This window comes from Lagenorhynchus albirostris, chromosome 21, assembly GCF_949774975.1.
Source record: "Lagenorhynchus albirostris chromosome 21, mLagAlb1.1, whole genome shotgun sequence".
Classification (NCBI taxonomy): domain Eukaryota; kingdom Metazoa; phylum Chordata; class Mammalia; order Artiodactyla; family Delphinidae; genus Lagenorhynchus; species Lagenorhynchus albirostris.
This window is the reverse complement of record NC_083115.1, coordinates 1,846,018-1,872,749: the sequence shown is the minus strand read 5'-3', so window position 1 is coordinate 1,872,749 and position 26,732 is coordinate 1,846,018. Positions and strand designations below refer to the sequence as shown.

The 26,732-nt window shown below is 41.5% G+C and overlaps 1 protein-coding gene across 5 annotated transcripts in view; it reads left to right on the top strand.

Annotated features, from left to right (window-relative positions):
* The window catches only part of HOOK3 (hook microtubule tethering protein 3), a 129,041-nt gene that overhangs the window by 33,707 nt on the left and 68,602 nt on the right, over positions 1–26,732 (top strand). For 4 of the 5 annotated variants that reach the window (XM_060136287.1, XM_060136286.1, XM_060136288.1 and 1 more), the window contains exons 6-11: positions 3,231–3,298; positions 10,367–10,429; positions 11,700–11,783; positions 18,326–18,489; positions 22,763–22,903; positions 24,613–24,814. In XM_060136287.1, the coding sequence (XP_059992270.1) occupies positions 3,231–3,298; positions 10,367–10,429; positions 11,700–11,783; positions 18,326–18,489; positions 22,763–22,903; positions 24,613–24,814 (722 nt within the window). Of the gene's footprint in view, positions 1–3,230; positions 3,299–9,720; positions 9,893–10,366; positions 10,430–11,699; positions 11,784–18,325; positions 18,490–22,762; positions 22,904–24,612; positions 24,815–26,732 lie in introns of those variants that run through there. The other variant, XM_060136291.1, reaches the window with a different exon arrangement.

The following is a 26,732-nucleotide window of genomic DNA, read 5'->3' as shown; positions in this document are numbered from 1 at the left end:
TATATTTTATATATAAATCCCATGTACAAACAACAACATCTTAAGGCCACCCACAAAGTATGCCATTTTCTGTGATTTTGCTAGTAATCTGTTTTCAAGCTGAAAAGAGTTTTACAGGTTAGAATAAATTTGATTATGATGATGTTCTTCCCCTTTCTGCAAGACTGCATAATGCTTTGAGTAGATTATTTTTAACTACACTGAATGTAATGAAATTTACTGTTAATTGGACAAGGTCCAGCCAAATTAATTAATAATTAATTAATAATAGTCAATTCAGCTATAGGAGTGTAAAGTTCGATATTTTAGATTGCAAGTGCAAAGGGTTTACTTCATAAACATTTACTGAATTCATGCATCATGCCGGGGCTTGGAACACAGTGTCAGACAAAACCAATATAGTACCTGCCCTCACGGAACTTGCAGTTGAGTGGGGTGGGCATTTCTAAGTAGAACCCTTGACTTTAAAAGGCAGATGAAAAATTATTTAATGTAGTTCATTGAATTCAGATAAGAATTTCTTATGTATTTATTCTGTTAGGAGATTCATCAGCTCTTGGAGATGTATAGCTGTTAAGAGTTGGCTCATTATTTATTACAGGGTGTGAATAGGAGAAGGCAAGGATGTTACCTATATCCGTCGTTCTATGGGAAGACGATCAAAATATTTGTTGAGCTTCTCACACAGACCAAGTGTTCTCTGTAACACCTGGCTTGAGGTTTTCCCTAAAAATTACATAAATGATGAAAAATTTGAACAGGATTTTAACCTCTCACTGTCCAGAGGGCATGCTCTGGTCTCAGGAACACAGCAGAGGGCTTGGATCAAATGCACTTCTGAGTTGCCGAGTGTTACCTGTCACTGCCCTGGGGGCCCGGCCTGTTTCCTCGTCTGCAGAGGGAGGGCACGACAGCTGGTCGTCGTGAGGAGTCGGTGAAACGGTGTGTGTGTTTGCTTTGCAACCCGTAGCGCACCGCAGACACAAGGGCTCTGTGTTCAGAGGCTGTTTCTCAGTTCCTAGAAGTGAGGCGTTGGCTCAGCGTGCATTTCTCTTGGCTATCAGACTTGTCAAATTGGGGCACATAAGTGGTGGTGTATTTGAAAAAGCAGAGATTAGCAGTAAAAACGCACTAAAAATAATATTTACCGAGTTCTCCCTCCTGCCTGGTTAACAGAACAAACAGCACTTTTTACAAATTGGGAAACTGAGACTCCTTAGTATTGCTTGACTTGCCCAAGATCTCTTGCTCGTGAGAGGCTAGCGAGGACAAAAACACGTGTCTCCCACATTAGAACTAAATGCTCTTTGTACTGAGCTGAGCTGTAGGCTTTGGACCTAGACACTCATTTTGCAGAACAGACTCCCTGGCGTAGCCTAGCTCATTCTCCACTGCCTCCTGGATCTGCCAGTAATCATACGTATTTGGATTTTGGACTTTTAAGATTTAACTTTTTTTTTTTAACTTTTCAAAACTAGTACATTAACGTGGTTCTCATCATCGTTTTATCATCCAGCATTTTACGGTGTTCGCGGGGAAGGGCCTTGACGTGGCAACACCGCTTCTTAACTAACGCTTCCCCTCTCACACCTGACTAACCTCCACCCCCTGTCCCCTGTCACACCCTTCACACCCACAGGGCTGTCGTCCGTCTTCCTCCCGTGACTGGGCCACTGCCTCTCCCCACCATGTTCACAGTCTTTCATTCCGATCCCGGCTGTGCCAGCTGCTCTGTAGCCTGGGAATTCTGTGCTTGGTGCCTTGTACCCAACGCTCGTAGGACGCTCCTCACTAACAAACCAAACAAACAAAAAGTTCAGCTCAGACTAAAGGGATTCTTTTTTTTTTTTAAACCGGAAAGTGGTTAAGTTATCATGCACAGTATTCCCACTTTGGGCCTAAGAACGATGCCTGTGGTTTAAGTGTGTCGTGTATACTTGCATATACATCATTGATTGGGTACAAGCATCCTTACGACAGTACTTCCTTAAAAACATGCTTTGTTTAACTAAAAGCTTTGGCATTAACAACCAGAATGTCGTAATTTAATAGTGCTGTCAAAATTCTTTTTTTTTTTTTAAACAAGTTACCTGTCAAGCAAAGGACTACAGTTTGGCATTCCAAATCCATGAGTTTCTTGCCAGTAGGTCACTGTAACGATTGCACAGTAAGACTCTTTCATATAATATTAGAGTGCTGAGACAATTTTTTTTGGTGTTTTTTTGGGTATAGAGTGGAGAGAGGCAGGTTGAGGCTATAATTTCCTAATGACTTTATGTTTTAAAATGTTTCTTATTGGGTGGGGACGGGGGAGTGATGAATTGGGAGATTGGAATTGACATGTATACACTAATGTGTATAAAATGGATGACTAATAAGAACCTGCTGTATAAAAAAAATTCAAAAAAAATGTTTCTTGTTAAAATATATTTACGTATTTGTTGAAATCCAGCTGGCCTATTGATTTTTTATGCTTAATACCTGTTTTTTCATCTATTATTGGATTTGAAAATAATGAAAACTACTTCCAGGGCTTTATTTAGAAGGCAGAATTTTTTTTTTTTCAACTTTGGCACTCTGAACGGCTAAGGGAGCCTTCTCTTTTTCGGCATTGGTGAGGGTAAGGTTGATGAAAGTGATGCTTTAGCTTATTAGAAATTTGGGTCACTATTTTAAAGCCCAGGGTTACACAGTGTTTAACTATAGCGTCAGTCTCTATCTTAAATTCACCTTAATTCTTTGTCCTGAGCAGGTCTCAGTATCCCTAAGTTTTTTTTTTTAATTGTAGAAAATATTAAGGTAGAAATTATACACAATGCAATACTTTGATGTCACATAAGAATAAAACACAGACATCAAAGTTTTATAACATGTAGCAAAGAATAATGTGAAAGATTTTTAGATTTTAGGAACAGTAATACAGAGTCCTTTCCATTCTGGCCTTAGGCTGTACCGTTTCATTGTTTTACATTCCCGAGATCCTCCATTCCTGTGACCTTTAGCTGTAGCCTCAACTTTATGGGGGGGGCAGTTATTTTTAAGGACGGATAAATAATGTGATTTTCAGCCTTTACTTTACCTATGACACATGTATTTAACCATATACGAGGAATTCCGAGGAAGAATCAAAACACAGGAAACTTCTTTTCAGAATTCATGAAGTGTTAGCCTTTACTCCCTTGATTGTCTATAACTTGAACACTGACATTCCAGGTTGTTCTTACTTTCAGAGTACATCCAAGCCATCATGATGATGGAGGAATCTGTGCAACACGTTGTCATGACAGCCATCCAGGAGGTATGTTGGACCTTTGTGCTTACAGTTTGTGAGAAGTTAAAGGAGCAAACGTGAGTTTAAGTAATTGAAGTAGAAATTTTAAAAAGAGATTCTCCTACTCATTTTTTGAGAATTTTTTTCTTCGCACTTATGCTATAGCTTGTCTCATTTTTATTTAAACGTTAAATGTTTATCTTGGAATTATAGATATTCCGTAACAATTCCTAATTTTTTTTAATGCTCTAATGAATTAGGAATAGTAGACTAATTCCTAAAGCCATTATGAATAATATCTATCTTAAACCAGCAGTCTGCCTCACACTTAAGTATTGGTTTCTTATTTGGAAGGAAATGGGTCTTCAACTCCAGCCAGACTCAAGGCAATTTCTAGATGAATATTTATTTGAAACTGTAGGAGGGGAAAAATGTTTTTTTCCTCTACCCTTTCAAGTTTTTAGCTGGAGCCTCTGTTAAAAACAAACAAAAAACAGATTAACAATAGAAGAGCATACAAATGTATTTCAGTTTTACACAACACAGGAGGCTTCATAAAGAAATGAAGATCAAAGAAGTGTTTCTTTTTTTTTTAAATTATTTTATTTATTTATTTTTGGCCGTGTTGGGTCGTTGTTGCTGCGCGTGGGCTTTCTCTAGTTGCGGCGAGCGGGAGCTACTCTTCCTTGTAGTGCGCGGGCTTCTTATTGCGGTGGCTTCTCTTGTTGCGGAGCATGGGGTCTAGGTGCGTGGGCTTCAGTAGTTGCGGCACGTGGGCTCAGTAGTTGTGGCTCGCGGCTCTAGAGTGCAGGGTCAGTAGTTGTGGCGCATGGGCTTAGTTGTTCCACGGCATGTGGGATCTTCCTGGACCAGGGATCAAACCCGTGTCCCCTGCATTGGCAGGCAGATTCTCAACCACTGCGCCACCAGGGAAGCCCAAAGAGGTGTTTCAACCTGAGTGTTTTGGTGCTGGATTTGGTGAAGAGTGGAAAATCTCGTGGAAAAATGTGATAGGGCGAAAAACAGCAAGTCCTGTTTGTTCGGATTCCTTCTGCATCCCTCTGACTTTGGAGATACGGATACTCCTTTCCTCTGAGCATAGGGAGGGCGCCTCTCATGTGAGGGACTTAAGACCTGCTTCAGAGGAAGGTCAGAAAATTTTTCCTGTCCCTGCTGTTTCTCAAATTCCTTCAGCTTGAAACATTCAACATGCCAAGCTGCCATATTTGGGGGTAGCATGTCCTGAACTCCATCAGGTGTCAGACATAGAACTATAAGAGTGAAAGTGATCTTAAGATGGGAGAATTTTTTAATCATAGAAGTAATGGAAGAAACCTTTAAGGGAACTAAAATAGTATAGAATGTAAGTAACTAACAGAAAAGAATGCAACAGACAAACATGAAAAATGCTAAATGCAAATTAAGATAAAGTGTTTCCTTTTTTATTTTACTTTTTTTTTTTGTGGTACGGGGGCCTCTTACTGTTGTGGCCTCTCCTGTTGCGTAGCACAGGCTCCGGACGCGCAGGCTCAGTGGCCATGGCTCACAGGTCCAGCCGCTCTGCGACATGTGGGATCTTCCCGGACCGGGGCACAAACTTGCGTCCCCTGCATCAGCAGGCGGGCTCTCAACCACTGCACCACCAGGGAAGCCCTATTTTACTTTTTTTATTTTTTATTTAAAAAAATTTTTTAAACATCTTTATTGGAATATAGTTGCTTTACATTGCTGTGTTAGTTTCTGCTGTATAACAAAGTGCATCAGCTCTATGTATCCCCATATCTCCTCCCTCTTGTGTCTCCCTCCCACCCCCGCTTCCTGTCCCCCCGGCAGGTGGTCACAAAGCACCGAGCTGATCTCCCTGTGCTATGAAGCATTTCCTTTTAAATCCGACCAACTGACTATGAATCCAGCAGTTCCCACTACCTCCTCAGATTTGATTATTTGCTGGAATGACTCATAGAACTCAGTAACAATGACGGTTTATTACAGCAAAAGGATACGAATCAGAACCAACCCCCCACCCCCCGAAATGGAGGTCTGGGAGGGTCCCGAACTCAGTCTCTGTTGTCCCCTCCCCGTGGAATCCAGACATGTCACCCTCCCAGCACATTACTGTATGACAACACACAGAGAGAGCTGCCAACCGGGGAACTCACCCGAGCTTTCATGTCCAGCATTTTGTTGGGGTTTCATTTTATAGGTGTGATTGGTTGGATCATTGGCCACAAGGTTGAACTAAATTTCCAGCCCCTGTCTCCTCCCCAGAGGCCAGGCTGGTATCAAGTGGCTCAAAGCCCCAACCCTCCCATATGCGGTTGGTTTTCTTGGCGTCACCAGCCCCCAACCAGAGTCATCTCCTAGCTTAAACTATCTAGGGACCCACCACGAATAACAAAGACACTCAGCAGAGAAATCCCAGAGATTCAGTGGCTGCCTCCCAGTCACTGGGGGCAAAGGAGCAGCCAAATTCTCTATCATACAGGACATTTCAACAAAGCAGAGCTTTTAGGAGAGGATCCGTTTGTCAGTCAGTGCTGATGGTAGCAGGGTAAACTAACAAAATGATGGTCAGCCAAGCAAGATATGAGTTTAATTTGCTCTCAAGTGGTCATGGGTTGGCTCCGTAGGCATCAGGGACGCAGCTTTCTTGCATCTTGTTGTCTGCCATCCCTAATGTGTGAGTCCCACCCCGTGGTCAGCCGTGGCTGTTTGGCTTCCAGCCCTCACATTCACATTCCGGCCAGCAGGCAGGGCTGAAGGAAGGTTCTCCACTTCCTCTTAGTAAACTTCCAGGAATTCTCACTCCTGTTATCCAGCTGTTACTCACATTATCACACAGGGAAGCTGGGGAATGTGGTCTTTTTTCCCGGTGGTCATGGACCCAGCCAAAATTTGAGGATTCTATTACTAAGCAAAGACAGGAAAAACAATAAGGGGGCCACTAACTGTTCTGCCTTACTGTCATTGATCCTGTAATTTCACTTTTAGGAATTTATTCTGAGGAAATCTGAAATAGAGAGATAGATGGTGATAATCGTACTGGCAAGCGTTTATCTACACCTACTCTGTGCTGATGGTGCCGGTACTCACTAACGCAGTACATTTTACGTGCATATTCATTTTGTTTATTTAGTAAATACTTATCGAGCACCTGGAATGCAGTGGGAGCTATAGGAGGGCCTTCAGGATACAACTATGGAAAAGATAGACATGGCCTCTTGTCTCACAAAGTGTGATCTAAAGGGAAGAATGGCCAAACGAGCAATTCGAATACATCCAAAGCATTCAGAATGAAAAGTGCCGTGATGGGGAAAAGATAATAGGACCTCGAAAGAGTGTGTCCCTCAGCGTGGGGATGTTGGGGAAGGGTTCTCAGAGAATGCGGCGTCTCGTCTAAGCACTGGAGGAGAAGAGGTCAGGAAGGGCACACACTTGCGGTCCAGGAGGCAGCCACGTGGCGCGGGGAGGTGTCGGAAGAAGCCTCAGCAGGCGTGGGAGGTGTGGGTGCTGGAGGCAAGGCAAGAGCGGTAAGGCCAGTAGGATGCCGAGCAGCTTTGTGGAAAGATTTTTGGAAACCAGTGAATTGCTTTTTAAGGAGGAAATACACTGAAGTCTGTATTTGAGAAAATCCAGGCAGTGAGAAGAATGGATTGGAGGAAAACAAGGCTAGAAAAAGGGAGAGCAGTTGAGACCTTAGTAATTATCTGGTGAGGAACGATGGAAGCCTGAACTAGGTTATGGCGGCTGGGTGGAGAGAAGTGGACAGATTTGAACTTTGTCAGAGCTTTATTTAACAGGTTTGGTGACTGATTGGGCCGTGGAGGAGGATGGGGTGGCTGGATAGAGTTATGGAATTGAAGAAGGGCTTTTGTAAGATGATTGTCTGTATGTCTTTATTCAGGTGCAGCTGACTTTGATTTTTTTTTCTGTTGTGGTGAAATACACATAACATAAAATTTACCATTTTCAAGATTATTTTGTAGCATGTATCAATATTTAGTTCCTTTTCGTGGCTGAGTGATATTCCATGGCGTGGGTGTGCCACATTTTGTTTATCCATTCATCATTTGATGGACGTTTGAGTTGTTTCCACCTTTTCGGTATTGCGAGTAGTGCTGCTGTGAACCTGAGTGTACGGGGTTGTTTTGAACACCTGTTTTTATTTTATTTTTTTAATAAATTTATTTATTTGTTTATTTATATATTTTTGGCTGTGTTGGGTCTTCGTTGCTGCACGTGGGCTTTCTCTAGTTGCGGTGAGCAGGGGTTACTCTTCGTTGTGGTGCTCCAGCTTCTCATTGAGGTGGCTTCTCTTGTTGCGGAGCACAGGCTCTAGGTGAGCGGCTTCCGTAGTTGTGGCACGTGGGCTCAGTAGTTGTGGCACATGGGTTTAGTTGCTCTGCAGCATGTGGAATCTTCCCGGACCAGGGCTCGAACCCGTGTCCCCTGCATTGGCAGGTGGATTCTTAACCACTGCACCACCAGGGAAGTCCGAGCACCTGTTTTTAATTCTTTTGGGTATATACCCAGAAATTGAATTTCTGGGTCACATGGTAATTCTGTGTTTAACTCTTTGAGGCGGTACCAGCACAGGTGTGTTTTCCACCGGTGCTGCGCCATTTTACATTCCCACCAGCAGTGTGCTAAGAATTCTGATTTCTCTCCCTCATTGTCAACCCTTGTTATTGTCCATCTTCTTGATATTAGCCATGCTAGTGGATGTGAAGTGTTTTCTAATTGTGGCTTATTTGTATTTCCCTAAAGACTAATGATGTTGAGCATCTTTTCATATGTTTGTTGGGCATTTGTATATTATCTTCTTTGGAGAAATGTGATTGGTAATCAAGTAAATGATAGTCTTTTAATTTTTTAAATGCTAATAGGAAGAAGCCACAGGAAAGAGCAAGATAGAGGTTGAGATAACAAGAGAGAGGATGATAACTAGTACAGGGTCTCTGAGAACCTGGGAAGAGACAGGGTTGAGAGTGTATTACAACAAGATTGAAGAAGGAAAGGATGGGTATGAATGCTGCCAATTTTGTAGGTTAAGGTACAGGAAATTGGGGAATTTCTTACCTGGAGGCAAGGTTTTCTGATAAGAGTAGTGGGGAGTTGGTGAGGTTTGAGAAGTAGGAAAGGTTTGGAATAATCTCTAAAGGGAACAAAGAGACTGCTGATTGGGGAAGCATAGCTGCACTTTGGGGGCAACTTTGAAGGCCCAGCTGAGACTGGAAACTATATATTATGTTTTATGGTTTAAAAAGTATTTATTCTCTCAGTACTTAGCAGTCAGGATATATGGCCAGAAGAGATAGGCAGCTGGATTGGTCTTGGATTGAGATTTTGCCCGGGAGAAGGTATTAAGGTAAGGGAATTGATTATATTGACAAAGTCATCACAATAATAGACCATGAAGTCTAGGCCAGAAAGAGAAGGTAACTGATTAAACAGATGATGAACTGCGTAACTTAAAGTACGGAGTGGGGAAATTTCCAAAAATAAGATGACAATGTTGGCAGAAGAAAGAGGAGTAGGCTTTACGCAGGCAGAACAGTAATGTTCACCGTGGAGTTTAAGCAAAGTGAAGAAGAATGAACGTAAGATGATGGGCAGTCAGTGAAAACCAGGGAGGAAGTCGGGACGTATAGGACCTGGAAACCTCGTCAGGTGGACATCCTAGCTGGGATTGGCTGGGAGGAGGCTGTGTTCAGGGGGTTTTATCCACAGGTGCTGCTGTGTTATGATAAGAACTAACATGTAACAATGGGAACTGGAAGAAAATACTTCTACTCCCTTCTACCCCGCCCCCCCCCGCACCCCCCGAATTAGATCCTTCCTCTCTGAGTGTCTGTCACAGCCCTCATCACATGACACTGTATTTGTCTTTCTTACTTGAGCTGTGTGAAACCCATGGCACAGGTAGCTTCCTGAATAGTTCAAAATTATAGACGTGGTTATTTCTGGATGGTAGAATAATGGGTGTTTTCTCTTTGTACTTTTTCTGAATTTTATCTTCTCTACCTTGGGTGTTATTTTTTTAATTGGAAGAAAAATCTTTTGAACATCTTTTTATTAACATTCTTACAATAAAAGCATAAAAATTGAAGCCAGTATTCTTTTACTCTTTCTGAGATTTTTTTCCCTCCTAATAATGCTAAGGGACCTTCACTCTTCTCATGACATTAATATAGAGCAGTGGTTCTCAAACTTCAGTGTGTGGTGCTGGGCCCTAACCCCAGAGTCTCTGATTCAGTAAATCTGGGCAGAGACCCAAGAATTTGCATTTCTGACAAGTTCCTAGGCAATGCTGGTGTTGTTGGTTTGGGGACTTCTCAATCAGTGTTGAGAACCACAGATGCAGAGAAGAAGGTACAGCTGAGCATAACATTTCAGTTCTTTAGAGAGTGGGATGAAGGCTGAAATTACAAGATCTCTCAATAGTCTGTCCCCACGTTTCTAATTGTCCCTCTCTTTTGTCCTTCAGACAGAGCATAAGAAGGAAACAGGAGAAAATTGGGACATTTGAGTCTGCCCCTGACATTTGTCACAGTCAGAATTTTATCCCTTCTCCCCAAACCCTCACACACCCTCTGGATCTTCTCTGTGTGCAACACAAGGGTGAGAGAGGCTGAGACCTAGATTCGTGTGTATGTGCGTGTCATCACTGAACATTAGCGGTTAATTTGGGCTGATACTGATGTGACCCACGTTTATTCTTCAGAAATAGTTACTTAGTGTTACTATTTTTCTTACTGAAAAGTCAATATTTTAAATATTTAGCCACATTTTAACTTAAAGACTTGTCTTTTTAGTGGTAAGAATAAGTAATACTTGACTCTCGTGACTGGCCCTGCTGTGAAAATGCATACCAGAATTACACGTGTGATTTTAAGTGAAGGCTAATCCTGCAGCAAAACAAAGCTCCAGGCTGAAGAGCTTCGATGTATAGGAAAATGTTCCTTTTACATTTGTGATTTCATTGTAATTTTTATAATTCTATGGCAGCTGGGTGTTCATGTTTGTTGTTGTAAGTGTATTATATAGAATGTCACTTTTTTCTCGTGGTTGTAATCATTTAAATCTTAATTTCAGCTGATGAGTAAAGAGTCTCCTGTCTCTGCTGGGAATGATGCCTATGTTGACCTTGATCGCCAGGTACCTGATCTTGCATTGTTTTTATCCATGAAGAGATTAAAGGGTGAACTTTAGATATTAATGAAAAGGATGTTTCAGTTGAAATTGCTTATGAAATATATTGGTATAATTCTTTATTTTTTACCTAAAATTCAAGAACGTAAGCCACTTTACTAATGGATATTACACACTTGTAATTAAATTTGTAATTTGTAATTAACATATTGTACAACCCACTTTAAAATAAATTAACCTCTTTAATTTACTATAATTCATGTTTTAATGAATGGTTAAAATAAATTAACATCTTTAATTTACTATAATTCATGTTTTCTAGTCATGTTTTCTTTTTCCATTAGTGATATCTTTCTGTATGCCACGTTTAACACAATAGATGCCGTCCTGGAAAATGGCATGCATTTAATCCTGTGATTTATTTATAATACAAAAGATATCTTACCTTTTATTTCATTTATTCTTCAATTGAAGAAGTCTCCTCTACCCTTCATCTTTGTGAAGAAGTGAACTGTCTGGTTTTCACTGACAGCCCATCATCTTACGTTCGTTCTTCCTCACCTTGCTGACTCTACAGTGAACATTACTGTTCTGCCTGCCTAAAGCCTACTCCTCTTTCTTCTGCCAACATCGTCATCTTATTTTTGGAAATCTCCCCACTTCATACTTTAGCTTAAGCAGTTCATCATCTGTTTAATCAGTTACCTTCTCTTTCTGGCCTAGACTTCATGGTCTATTATTGTGATGATTTTGTCAATATAATCGATTCTCTTACCTTAATACCTTCTCCCGGGCAAAATCTCAATCCAAGACCAATCCAGCTGCCTATCTCTCTGGCCATATATCCTGACTGCTAAGTACTGAGAGAATAAATATTTTTTAAACCATACAACAATTGTGTTGAAATACATTAGCTATTTATTTTACCAATTGAACCCCTGTTCCTCTAGCACATATATATTTTACCAAGGTGAGATTTCTTAGTTATTACAGAATCAACATTACCAAGAACCAAGTAGCCCTAGGAGATGTATAAGAAAACTTGATATGAGGAAAGAACCAATTTCCAAGTACAGAAAAGACAAGACTCAGGACTAAAAGATGTCTGCATTTGGAAGAAACCCTTCTTTTGACTCGTGCAGAAGGGTTCTTGATTTCTCCCTGCCCCACAGAAAGAACAGGGGGAAGCGTTTTAGTTTTGTATTGTACATGTGCGATCATTAGTTGTTGCTACGTCATATTGCGATGTTCACTGTAGCTCTTTGCTTCTACCCAGCTGAAGAAAACTTCAGAGGAACTGAATGAAGCTTTGTCGGCCAAGGAAGAAATTGCTCAAAGGTGCCATGAGTTGGATCTGCAGGTAAGAGATCTGGTTTTACACCACCTGTTTGCAGCACGGCTCTGCGTCCCACCATGTGCCCTGGGTCCCACGTGCGGTACAGTTTGGCTGTAACACAGCCCTAGTTTGAGAAGAAAAACGAAACAGAGCCTGGAAAAAGAGTGCAGACTGAACAAAGGTCAGAGTTTTCCTTCCTTCTCACAGCCCCATCAAATTCATAATAAATGAATTTAAAATGGGATAAGCCCACAAGAAAAGAAGAGAAAGAGGAGAGAGATCGGCTCTCAGGAGGACTGGGGGAGATTTTTAAAAGCCCTGATTTGTAGCGTTTTCCAATTTCCACAGTATAAACACTGTCACAGCGACCAATTCCAGGTTGTTAATGGTTTAACAGTCGGCTCACCAGACTCCCGAATATTTAGCAAGCGGCTTGGTTATAGCCAGCAACAGCACACCACTGCTCATCATCAACCTCAGAAGGCCGAAAGGCAGTTGGATAAAGTGCCAAACGGCCTAAAAGCAGTAAAGAATGCAGCGCCAAAAACACCTATAAAGGGGGAGGGAGCTGCTGTAGCTGAACCCCAGAGAAGCCCCCATGCTCGGTGGAAGGCTGCAGCGAGGTGTAATGGGGTCTTTTGTAGGAGAGCTCAGCCCCATTGCCCGTCACCCACTGCAGATACCCTGACCTGTAGCTGGTTTCCCAATCGGAGGGTTCTCTTCTAAAGAAGTTAAGCAAACAGAAGTACAGGAGGTTAGACCGAGTATTAGTATTGCAGGGTAAGGCCCTTTTCATTTTGACCTTTCTGGATTCCCTAATTTACAGAAAACCGATTCTTACATGTGAGGAAGATCTGCGTAACAAAAAAGAGAAGAGTCAAGATAAACAGGAAACTAGCCCTAGAGGAAGTGGAGAAATTGGGGTAGTAGAAGAGATTTTTCTTTTTATTTTGTTTTTGGGGTTTTTTTTGCGGTACGCGGGCCTCTCACCGTTGTGGCCTCTCCCATTGCGGAGTACAGGCTCCGGACGCGCAGGCTCAGCAGCCATGGCTCACGGGCCCAGCCGCTCCACGGCATGTGGGATCCTCCCGGACCGGGGCACTGAGCCTGCACGTCCAGAGCCTGTGCTCCGCAACGGGAGAGGACGCAGCGGTGAGGGGCCCTTATACCGCAAAAAAAAAAAAAAAAGGACAAGATGCTATTTTAAAAAGAAAAAATCAGAGATCAAGAAACACTAAAAATAGAATTGTCAAAATAAAAAAATTCAATAGAATAGTTAAAAATAAAGTTGAAGAAATCTCTCCTAAATTAAAAGACAGAAAATTAAGAAATAAAATTGTTTGTCTGGGATTTACCTCAAAATCAGGGAGGAGGGGGGAGTGGATGGAAATCCAGATAGATGCATAATTGTCCATGTTTTGATACTTGTTAAAGCTGTGTAGTAGGTACACAGGGTTCGTGATATTTTATACTAGAAGCATTTTACCTTGAAAGGCATAAGAGTTGGTCATTGCTTTGGATGCAGATAGGAAGAAATGTGATCAGAGCACACTTTCTGGGTTATGTAGTAAATAACATTTACCTAGTCATAAGGTTAAGTGCTGTTAATTGCTTTTCAGATTCTAAAATTCAGCTATACACAAATGCAGTATTTTACAGTAATGATAAATAAGAGTTGGTTGTTTTTATGAGCAGGATATAAATAGTCTCTGACGGTGTAACATTCAAGTCGTACACTGGGATTGGCAGACTGCAGCCGCCCTCTGTCTCGTGAGTAAAGTGGTAGCGCAGGCCGGCTTGTTCCTTGATGTGCTGTCTCTGGTGCTTTCACGCTGCAAAGACAGGGTTGAGGACTCGCCACGAGACCTGTGGCTCTGAAAGGCTCAGCTGTTCACTGCCCTATTCCTTACAGAAGAGTTTACCAGTCCCTGGTGTGAACAGATCGCAGAGCGAGTGGCGGGGCTGCAGAGAGGTTATGAGGAGATTGGTGGCAGCGCCGTGACACACTCAGCCCTGCAGAAAGCAGTCGTAACACAGGCGTGCTGATGTGACCTCTGAGGTAGCGATGTGAACGTCACTGGTCTTCAGCATCTAGCCCTGCCTGTGGAGAAGCAGTGTTATGAAAGTAAAGATGCGGGTGCTGGAGGTGAGCAGGAGAAGCAGGGCAAGGCAGGGCGGTGAGGGCCCGGTGGGGCCCCCCGTGTTCTCGTCTCACCACGAGGGAGCACCGGCAGTACACGGCCGGCCGCTTCTCGCCATCCAGTCTCAGCTCCAAATCACATGGTTTATCTGTCATGAAATATTCACTGGGCACTTAGGTGTGCCCAGTACTAACCTCAGCCTCCCTGGGAAGTTCCTCGGTCACCAGCCTACAGTCGTCCTCCAGCCTCTCCTCTTAGTCTTTTTTTAAAATAAATTTATTTATTTATTTATTTTTAGCTGTGTTGGGTCTTCATTTCTGTGTGAGGGCTTTCTCCAGTTGCAGCGAGCGGGGGCCACTCTTCATCGTGGTGCACGGGCCTCTCACTGTCGCGGCCTCTCCCGTTGCAGAGCGCAGGCTCAGTAGTTGTGGCTCACGGGCTTAGTTGCTCCGCGGCATGTGGGATCTTCCCAGACCAGGGCTCGAACCCGTGTACCCTGCATTGGCAGGCGGATTCCCAACCACTGTGCCACCAGGGAAGCCCCTCCTCTTAGTCTTGCTTTAACCCTCTGCAGAGCACTTTCACTCTAGGTCTTGCATGTATTTATTAGTTTACTTTCTTGCTTAATATGATTTGTCCTTGTTTATATATTTACTATGATGATTTGTTTAGAATATGTAACACATAAGAATAAGAACTGTCTCTGCGTTTTTCATCGTGGTATCCCTTGCACCTGGACAATTGCAGCAGTGCCTAGCACATGGTAGACCCACGATGAGTATCTGAGTGAGCTAATGAGTGGGCACGTGATGGAGTGAAACAAGTCAATGAGTAGTTGTTCAAAATTGCAGAGGTGGCCAGTGAAAGGAGCAGGAATAGTGCCATAACTATTTGTGGAAACGGGGGATGCCACAAGTGGCTCTAATTTCACGTGTCAGAGGAGACAAGTCACTAGATAATGTGTAAAGTTGATAAATCAAGAAATAGTGGGTATAACATGTTATTGAGAGATGTCAAGTCACAGCCAAAAACAATAAAATTAGGAACATTAAAACTAGTTGTCAGGCTTCCCTGGTGGCGCAGTGGTTGAGAGTCCACCTGCCGATGCAGGGGACACGGGTTCGTGCCCCGATCCGGGAAGATCCCACATGCCACGGAGCGGCTGGGCCCTTGAGCCATGGCCACTGAGCCTACGCGTCTGGAGCCTGTGCTCTGCAACGGGAGAGGCCACAGCAGTGAGAGGCCCGTGTACCACAAAAAAAAAAAACAAAACCTAGTTGTCTCTTGGAAGTAGAAAAACTCAATGGGAAACTGTAGCTTTCCATTATAAGCCCCTTTGCTTTATTTGCTTTTTTTTCCTTAAATTGTGTTTATGTATTATTTTTAATTATTCTCCTTGTTGACTAAAAAAAATGCACAACGTGAGAGTTGTGAGTTAAGGTTTCTTTGGGGCAAAATGAGGACAATAGCCCAGGAGACAGCATCTCAGCTCTGAGGAACTGCTCCAAAGTGGTGGGATTGAGGTCAGTATGTATGTGATTTAGGTGAAGAGGGTGCGTGCAGTGAAGCACACGTTCTGGTAGAAGGTGGCTGCCAGTCACGAGGAGCAGTTGTCACCGTTGATGATTTTAGTGCTTTTCTAGATATGAGGAGATGCAAGAATTGGGCTCATAAAATCTTCTCCTGAAAATATCTAACTATCTGAAGGCCTGTTCTGCCAGTTTTCCCAGAGCACGGGGGCCCTCGTTCCTGATCTCTTCCTGAACTCCTTTCAGGGGGCGTTACAGGTCAGCGGCTGCAGCAGCTCATGATTTAATCCTTGTCGAGGCAGATGGCAAGTACCAATTTGTAGTTGACACCTTTTTCTGTGTATGTGAAAAGGATTTCTGCCAAATATATTGAATTAAAGTACTTTAGCAACATTTGCTAGTCTGATGAGTCTGGTATTAAGGTGTTGCATTATGCACTCAGCCTTCATATAAATTGACCACATACCAGGCTATAAAGCAATTCCCAATGAAATTCAAAGAATCTGTGTCTTTAGATCATGCTTTCTGACCAAAGTGCAATTTAAGATAGAAATTATTAACAAAGAAATGAGCTTTTAAATTTTAAAGCCTTAAATATTTATTTTAAAAAGAATGAAAGAGCAGAAATGAATGAAATAGACCAGTGGCACGGAATTGAGCTACTACTCTACTCTGAGAAAAGACTCGTGCGTTTATGGAAATCTGACAAGTTAGAGAGCTGGCATTTCAGCCTCATTCATTTATTCAGCAAACATTGAGCACCCACTCCAGACCATCCACTGTTCTAGCTGCTGTCAATACAGTGAAGATAGGGGAAAACACAGAAATGGGTAAAACATCCCTGCCTCCAAGGTGCTTGCATGCGATAAAGAGGACAGACAGTGAACAGGATAAGAATACGGTCTGTTGTGTGCTGCTGATAAGTATTCTAGAGAAAGGGGGACTCGGGGGGGCGGGGGCACGGGGTGGGAGGAACTAGTTCTGACTGGGTTGTCAGCAAAGGCCGCCGGGGAGGCAGCAAGTTAGTAAATCCTAGAGGGTGGATAAGCGGCCTCCCAGGCTTCCTGCAAGGCTCATCCAGGCTCAGCGCACAGGCCTGACGTGGGGCAGCTGGTGTCTCCGGGAGCACGAAGGTGAGGGCAGCAGGAGTGAAGCCTGGGGAGAGGAGTCCGTCTGCAGAGGCCTGACAGGCCTTGGTACAGGCTGCGTAAATAAATGGGAAGCCGTCGGAGGCTTGTGAGCAAAGACGTCCTGTGATCCGAGTTTTATTTTAGTGGATTATGGTGGCTGCTGGGTGGTGAGGGCCAACTCAAGGAGACCAATTCAGAGGCCTTCGCAATAATCAGGCAAAAAATTAGGTTGGCTTAAATCAGAATTGAGGGGCGGTTAGAAGTGGTTGAAATCCGTCTGAAGGCAGAGCCGCTGATGTTTGCTGAAAGAGTGAGCGTGGGTGTGAGGACGAGATGGGACAGATCCTGCCAGAGCAAGTGGAAGGACAGAGTTAGCATCGCTGAGATGGGGAAGACAGTGGGAGGGCAGGGCGGGGTGTGGGGGAATGAGAGTCCCACCTGGACAGGTTAAATTCAGATGCCTGGTGGACCTCCAGTTGGACGTGATACCCAGTGCGGGGTTCCAGGCTGGAAATAGAAACATGCGAGCTGTCAGTGGATAAATTATGTTGACAGCCCAGAAGCTGGAAGCCATCAATGTATTTAGAAAGGAAAAGCCATGCGTGGGCCAGAGGCAGGGAGGTGAAGAGGGCTTGACTGGAGTAAAGAGGAGGCACACAGACCAGGAGAGGGAGGTGTCCTGGGAGCCACAGAAGCCAAGGTCGGCTGATCCTGAGGATGGTGGGGCAATAGCCCAACTGGAACAAGTTCCAGAGAAAATGGGGGTGGAGAGGGAGAATCAGAAATGGCAGGCGACTTCTGTTTTTACAGTTTTTTGAGATGAAGTTGACATACAACAAACTGCTCATCTTTGAAGTGTACAGTTCTGATGCATGTTGACATGTATAAACGTGCGAAACCATCACCACAATCAGGATAGTAGGTTCTCATGACTCTAATCCTCGTCCAGTCCCGGCTCTGCTTTCTGTCACTGTAGATTAGCGTGTGTCTTCTAGAATTGCATATGAAAGGAGTCATACACAGGGTACTCTTTTTCTGCCTGGCTTCTTTCATTATTTTGAGATTCATTCATGTAATCGGTATTAATAGTTAATTCTTTTGTTTGTCAGATAGTATTCTGTTGTATGGATGCGCTGCAATTTATTTATCCATTCACCTACTGGTCAACGTTTGTTTTTCTGTATTACAAATGAAGCTGCTGTAAACATTCTACGTCTCTGTGTGGACATATGCTTTTAGTTCTCTTTGGTAAATAAATACCTAAGTGTAAAAGTCTGGGTTATGTGGTAGTTGCATGTTTAATTTTTTAGGAAAATGCGAACCGGTTTCTCACAGCCTGTGGAACATTTCACGTGCTGAACAGGTGTGTGAAGCTCCCATCTGTTTTCATCTTTACCAACACTTGGTACAGCCAGTCTCTCTGATTTTCGGCATTCTAGTGGGAGTAAGTGTATGGATATAACATTGTGGTTTCAATTTGCATTTCCTTAATGACTAATCATGAGTATCTTTTTGTGTGCTTAGTTGCCATTACATATCTTCTTTGGTGAATTACCTTTTCAAATGTAAAGTAAAGAATGAATTCTTGCTTACTCTTACGTATTGCTCTGCCTGTGCAATATTCCAAAATAATGTCAGTGTTTTAAGTGGAGGTTGCTTGTACTTCTTTAAAAACAGGCTTTAATTCGTAATGGTAATTCACACGTGATTATGCGGATTCCAGTGTAATTGGAGAAAATAACCACTGTCTTCCTATATTCTAACAGGTTGCAGCATTGCAAGAGGAGAAAAGTAGTCTGTTGGCAGAGAATCAGGTATTAATGGAAAGGCTGAATCAGTCTGATTCTATAGAAGATCCTAATAGTCCAGCAGGAAGAAGGCATCTGCAGCTCCAGACTCAGTTAGAACAGCTCCAAGAAGAAACATTCCGGTAAGGGACAACTCACTCAGATCTCATTTTTTTAGATTTGGTAATATCTTTTTTTTATATATAAATTTATTTTATTTATTTTTGGCTGGGTTGGGCCTTCGTTGCTGCGTGCAGGCTTTCTCTAGTTGCAGCGAGCGGGGGCTACTCTTTGTTGAGGTGCACAGGGTAATGTCTTTTAAAGTTAAGAATATAGTGTTAGGACTTTTGGGTAACTGCAGACCAGGGAGGCTGTGCAATTAGCCACTTCCCAAAAGTCTTCCCACACGACATGAAATAACTGCTCATTTAGGAAAATCTATGAATGCTCACCCTCAGTATGACTTGCAGACAGAACGCCCCAACTGAACAATAACTGTGAGTGAAAGGAAGGAAGCAAATACCAGCCCACCTCCATCCTGCCAGGCACTCTGAGGCAAGTAAAGGCAGACAGAGAAAAAACTCAGAGACAGAGGAAGAACTAGCGAAGGGGCCTGAGGGTGAGTTGGAGCGGTCGCTGCAAAGATTAAATTCACTCAAAATCGGAAATTACTTTAAAACAAAAGAGGAAATTAGATCACAAACTGCAGGGATAGGAATTCAAAGTAAGTGTATCTTCTTAAAGGACCAAATGCCAAAATAATAAACAGGCACGGAATTTAGAGATTGTTGCCCTTTCCAGAGCACAGTTTAAAGAAACGCAAAATAAAGGCCAGGTGCGTGGGTTATAGAGACAAGCCTATTTAAAGGGCGAGCTGATGTAAAGGGGCAGTCTTCCAGACACATCTTCTGGGAGAGGAAAAGGCCAAAAAGAAGGAAGAGGGCCCGTTGGCGATTGGATGGTGAAAGGGAAAAGAAGAAAAGGAAAAATTTGGTGTCCTGCAAGACAAAATAGAACCCCAAAGTTGAAGGACTTGGCAGTATGATAAAATATTGTGTTGTGATTTACTAGAAAACATATCCTGGCCTGTTTCTTACCCAACCATAGATTTTCAGTGTCAAAACTGGGAGAAATTAAATATCAATTAGGTTTTTTTTACTTGTGCAGTGACTCAGTCCTTTGTTTCCCCATGAAATGTTTCTGCATTTTTTTTTTTTGGCCTTGACAGGAAAAAATAAACAAATTTTCTTAGTCTTCTCAGAAACCTTAGACAAACAATCCATCCCCTATGGTCTATACCTGTGGTTCAGAGTGTGATCCGAGGACCCTCTCAGAGAGTCTGCAGGGCCCTCTCTTTTCCAACTGCATTTCTGTGCTTGGCTGGATCTCCTTCATATACCGCAGCCAAAAAAACCATCACAGCAGACCAGTGTAGAAACACCTATGGGAACCCAGCTGTCTTCTACTAAACCAGATGATTTGAGTCACAGAATATAAAAAATATTGCCACTCTCCTCACCATTTTTTGGTTTTAGAAAATACAGTTATTTTTCATAAACAGTATGTTGTCTATATTAACATAATGGGTTTATTACTATTATTTTCAAATGACTGACATCTCATTTATGAGTATTCTTTAAATAATTCCTGAATGAAATAGTAGCAAATTCAATCCAGTACTAAAGTAAGCTTTATCCCAGGATTGTTAACCTGTTGAGTATTATTAAATCTATTACAGTAACTATTAAATGTATTATAACTCCTCCAATCCATAAGGTAAAGGAGAAAGAAAAATATAAAATAAGCTTGGTACATGAAATTCTCAGTAAAGTTAAGGATGAAATGAGGATGAGTATTAATCTATTATTTGATATTTTCCTAGACATTCTAAAAATCCTGGCTTTGCCACTTACTATCTGTGTAACCTTGGGCATGCCTCCATTTTCTCTACTATAAGATGGTATAATAGTATTATCTACCTTCTAGAATTTTTGTGAGCATTAAATGAGTTAATATATATAAAGTATTTTTTTTTATATAAAGTATTTTGAGACTATTGCCTGGCACATAGATGCTGTATAAGATTTCGCTGTTATTACTTTTCTAGAAAATGAAATAAGAAAAAGAAATGAGATTAAAATATTCGGAAGACAAAAAGTATCAATAAACGATGATTATTTGTAGATAATATGTGTGTCCACCCAGAAAATATAAGAGAATTAACTCAGAAGTTCTTAGAACCAATAAACATTTAACAGGGAGAGGGTAATGTAAGACTGCTGCATAGGTCATAAGTTTTTTTACCAATAACTAGTTAGTATCATCAGGAAAAACTTCCATTTATAAGTATTTAAGTGAAGAATAAAAAAAAAAAATTAAGTACAGGCTTCCCTGGTGGCACAGTGGTTGAGAGTCCGCCTGCCGATGCAGGGGACACGGGTTCGTGCCCCGGTCCGGGAAGATCCCACATGCCGCGGAGCGCCTGGGCCCGTGAGCCATGGCCGCTGAGCCTGCGCGTCCGGAGCCTGTGCTCCGCAACGGGAGAGGCCACGACAGTGAGAGGCCCGCATACCACAAAAAAAAAAAAAAAAAAAAAATTTAAGTAATATGAAGGAGTTAGATGACAAAAACTTCTAAGTTATACATAAAACATAATACTGTGTGGAGAGAGAGAACATATTTTTAGGTGTTTTTAATGGAACATTGTAAGAATGCCATTTTTTCTTAACTTATATAATTTGAACTTGATTCCAATTCAAATTTTATGTTCATCTAGAAGTATTAATGAACAAGAGATTCCCAAAACGTTTTGAGAACAAAGTATAATGAGGGAATACTGGCCACACCCAAGTACTAATATACTAATGAAAATAGCTTGGTACCAGTGCAGCAAAATAGACACCAATGACACAAATGAAGATCCAGAAACCAGTCCAAGTATATATAAAAATACGTAATGTGATAAAGATGGCATTTTCTAATCAATAGGGAAAGGTTAAATTATTTGTTAAACAGTTTTGGAATGGTTGGTAGATATTTTGGCAGGAAAAGTTAGATTCCTGTACTACATCATATACCCAAATGAATTCCAGGGAAATTGAAAACGTTAATGTTAAAAATGAAACTGTATAAATACTAACAGAAAACAAAGAATTAGAAGGAAAAAAAAGTTCTAATTGCACATTAGAAGTAGAAACTATACTTATATGGGGAATCTAAAAAGAAATGATACAAATGAACTCATTTACAAACCAGAAACAGACTCAAAGACTTAGAGAACTTATGGTTACCAGGGGGAAAGGGTGGGGGGAAGGGATAGTTAGGGAGTTTGGATCAACATGTACACACACTGTCATATTCAAAATGGATAACCAACAAGGACCTACTTTAGAGCACAGGGAACTCTGCTCAATGTTGTGTAGCAGCCTGGATGAGAGGGCAGTTTGGGGGAGAACGAATACCTGTATATGTATGGCTGAGTCATTTGCTCGGCACGTGGAACCATCACAACATTGATAACTGGCTATACCCCAACATAAAATAAAAAGTTAAAAAAAATTAAAAGAAGTAGAAACTATGAAGTGTAAGATTCATCAATTGAATTACATAAAATGTAAGAATTTCTTTACATTAAATACTTACATAAATAAAATTAAAAGTAAATAGGGCTTCCCTGGTGGCGCAGTGGTTGAGAGTCCGCCTGCCAATGCAGGGGACACGAGTTCGTGCCCCGGTCCAGGAAGATCCTACATGCCACGGAGCGGCTGGGCCCGTGAGCCATGGCCGCTGAGCCTGCGTGTCCGGAGCCTGTGCTCCGCAACGGGAGAGGCCACAACAATGAGAGGCCTGCGTACCGCAAAAAAAAAAAGTAAATAATCAATGATAAATATTTGTGACATGAGAAAGACTCTTTTAAATCCAAAGGAAGGATGTATGTTAAACAAAACAAATTAATATAAATTAGGAACAATATTATCCATATTTTGGGGGGAAGAGATCTATGAATAGAAATCAGACTGGAGGTTATACTCCAAAAATGTTGACAGTAGGTATCTGTCTAGAGCAATGCATAATTTTTATCTTCTTTGCTTTTCTGCATCTTGTGAATTTTCAAAAGGAATATGTGTTAATTTCATCATTGAAAATAAAACTTTAAATAAATTATAGCTGCTATATTTTGGCGTCTAACTTTCTGAGTAGAGGAATGGCGATCCGTTGTTACCTTTCTGCAAGTCTTGGAGCAGTAGAATCCGTTTCCAGGATAGTTAAAACTTGGAAATACAGTGTATGGTCACAAAAGTAGGAGACAAATCCAAGAAGAATTTATTTTCATGTTTTTTACTTACTTTTCCTGTTCTAAGGAGAATTATTAGACAGTAAATAGTGCTTTCTTGGTCTGTTTTGTTTCGGTTACAGACTTGAAGCAGCCAAAGATGACTATCGAATACGCTGTGAAGAGTTACAAAAGGAGATGTCTGAACTTCGGCAGCAGAACGATGAACTGACCGCTTTGGCAGATGACGCTCAGTCTCTAAAAGATGAAATAGACGTTCTTAGGTAGACAACCTTCCCATCTTTGTAGAATCTCACACCTGTGATCCCCCAGAACAGTTCTGCCACCGATTTTACAAACTCTAGGGTCTTTGAGCACAGGAAGATGGGTTCAGATCCCAGTGCTGCCGTTTAGTCAACCTCTATGGAACCATTTTCTCATCTGTAAGATGGAAATAACACACATACCTACCTCAGACTGACATGTGGAATTAAGTGAGGTGATATTTGTAAGCACTTGGAACAGTATTTGGCAAATAAGTGCTGTATATAAATGTTTGTTAAATAGAAATTAACCTCTGGCCACCACTTCATACGTGCGTAGCTCTGAGCTTTTCTCATTACTACTCCTGTTCTTTAATTTTGCGTCCTTCAGTCACTTGGTCTTCCTCTTTCTCGGATACCATCACACCCACACACATGGCTCATTTCCTTGCTGGACTCAACTGTTCTCTCACTGGGCACCTCACTCCCTGCCACCTCGTTTCTGCACCATTCTGCTTGTGTAATCTATCCTCTGTTGGATCATTCCAACCATCTATGTTTTATGCGTTTGCTCTTTGAATGCTGAGAACAAACAGGGAAAATCACAGTGAGGTAGTTTTGTCCTACTGCAGACTAGTGATCTTACTCTCCACTGGTCCCCTCCCACTGGTCCACCGCTCTACTGCCCATCTGTGTGGGCTCCTCCCACTGGTCCACCACTCTACTGCCCATCTGTGTGGGCCCCTCCCACTGGTCCACCGCTCTACTGCCCATCCGTATGGACCCCTCCCACTGGTCCACCACTCTACTGCCCATCCGTGTGGGCTCCTCCCACTGGTCCACTGCTCTACTGCCCATCCGTGTGGGCTCCTAGCACGGGTCCACTGTTCTACTGCTCATCCGTAGATTGCTCTGTCTCCCGTTTCTCTCATAGCTGCTATGTATTTTCATAACTCTTCTCACCTGACTGACCCCACCACACCTCTCCTGTGCTTCAGTCTCAGTAGATGACATCGTCTCCTGCATTGAGGAGCGAGGCCATGACCTATGGACCCTCCATGTGCTGTGTCTCCTGCATTCGCGCCCATCTTTTCTCTTTTGCTTCTAGAGTGCAGACCTGTTACTCGTCCTCCTGTCCAGTGCTATCCTTCAATGCTCTGGGTCTCAACCCTTCTTGCTTCTGCAGGGACTGTGCTACATCAGTTATCATTTCCCTTCACATTTGAATCTGCCTCCTTAGCATACATTTATATGTTTCTGTCCCTCTTATCTTAGAAAAAGTGAGAGACCTATTATTCTCTCCTTCCCTCCAGAACAAATTTAGATTACACAAGGTAAAGTTTACATTCTTTCCTTAACCCACTAAAATTCACCACTGCCTGCCCCACTGCTCCACCAAAACAGCTGTTCCTCTGGTCACTAATAACAGCCTAATTGCCAAATTATTTGGACAGTGTACAATTCATTTTGCTTTTGTGCTACATGTGACTCTGTTGGCTACCCCCTCCTACTTGCATTCCTTAAATTTTATAATGTTGTCTATTATAAATTTTGCTGTAATTTTGGTCATACTTTTGAACCTGCACAAAAAACTAAGCTGGACTCACCTTTGGTCTTATAATTTCATTAGAACGTGTTACTTCCTGGCAATCCGCTTGGTTTAGCACTGCCTACAGCAGCTTTACCATTGCGGATGTGTGTGTGATTTCTGGTTTCCCATCTCATTCTAGACATTCTTCTGATAAAGTGTCTAAACTAGAAGGCCAAGTGGAATCATATAAAAAGAAGCTAGAAGATCTTGGTGATTTGAGGCGTCAGGTTAAACTCTTAGAAGAGAAGAATACTATGTATATGCAGAACACAGTTAGCCTAGAGGAGGAGCTGAGAAAAGCCAACGCGGCTCGAAGTCAACTCGAGACGTATAAGAGACAGGTAAGGAGAGCAGCACAATTTCTTAACGCCGTTTCCAGCTGAGCTCTCCAGTGTAACGCTGGCTTATCAGAGTCCACTGACTTGTTTTCATGGTATTCGGTTTTTCACCTATGAAACTTAGTTCTTATCCAGGGCTTATTGGTTGGTCTCTATAGCAGATCCTTTTATTATTTATTATTTTTAATTTATTGTGTAATACTTGAGAAATACACAAAAGTAAAAAAATAATACAATAAGTATCCATGCTTAATAAACAAAACACTCTCCCCCTCCTCATTGCAGTAACCACTAGCCTATTTTGTGGGTTTTGTGCCTACGCATCTCTTTATTCTTCCCTGTACATACACACACACATACATATATGTGTGTGTGTATCCCTAAAAACTTACAACACTTTTGACATTTCAAAACTTTATATAATGATATAGTGAAAGTTCTCTTCTGCGATTTGCTTTTGCTCAGTGGTATTTGTGAGATTTGTTTTGTTGATAGTTGTAGCTTTATCCCATTCACTTGTACCAATCTGTAGTATCCTGTTGAGTGACAATACCACATTTATCCATTTTTCTGGAGAAGGACATATAGGATGTTTTGTCTTTTTCTTTAATATTGCAAGAAAGGCCACTGTGAATAGTACTAAACATGTCCTCTTCGATACATGTGTGGAAGTTTTACAACTATGTGGAATATCTTCCTTAGAGAGTCTTCATTTAATTAGATATTGCCAAATGTCCTCCACTGTGATTTTATTACCAGCAGGCAGTTTGTATGAATTCTTGTTGCTCCACATCATCACCAACACATAGTATTATCAGACTTGAAATTTTGCCAGTTGAAGGATGGATTTGAAATGATGTCTCCTTATGATTATACTTTGCGTTACCCTAATTGCAAATATATTTACTGATCACATTTCTTTTGTGAACTGCCTATTTTTATCTTTTATTCATTTTTAAAGTTGGATTACTTCTTTTATTGATTCTAAAAGTTCTTTATTTGTTCCTGGTATTAATCTTTTGTCACATGTTGCCTTTATTTCCTAGCAGTCTGTGACCTGTCCTTTTACTTTTTTTGAGATTGATAATTTTAACATGATGAACTTTAAATACCTTTTTCTTTATGATTTGTGCGTTTTATTAAAAAATTTTATTGGAGTATAGTTGATTTACAGTGTTTTGTTAGTTTCAGGTGTATGATTTGTGCTTTTTATGTCTCAGTTAAGAAGTCATTTCCTATATAAAGATGTAACACTAATCTCTGTTTTCTTTACAGAGATTTAAAGTTTGTTTTGTACATTTAGGTCTTTAATCCACAAGAAATTGATTTTCATATAGGGTGTGAGGTAGGGATCCATTTGATATTTTTCGTCTTTGTGGACAACCAGTCAACCTAGCAGCTTTTATTTAATAATCAGTCTCTTCTGCAGTGCCCTACAATTCTATCTTATCATATATCTAAAGTTACCATGTTATATGTGGGTTTGTTTATGGCGATCTCTTCTGTTTCATTGGTCTGTTTGTCTACTCTAACACCAAAACACTCTCTTATCATCTATAGATCTTTAGTAACTTTGATATTTGGGTAGTACAGATACCCGCACCCTGTTCTTTTTCAAAATTGTTTGTCTATTCTTGGACCTTTCCGTTCCCTTTAAACCCCAAATCTTTGGAAATTGGAATTACATTGAATCTGTTGATCAGTTTAGGGAGAATTGACATCTTTATGACAGTAAATGTTCCTATCAATGAATATAGTATCTTTCCATTTATTTAGATCTTCAGTGTCTTTCAATTAAGTTTTATAATTTTCTTATAAATATCATGCACATATTATATTATAGTTACTCTTAGTACTTTATGTATTTGGTTGCTTTTGTAAATGCAGTTAGAAAAAGAAAAGATACCATTTTCAATGTGTT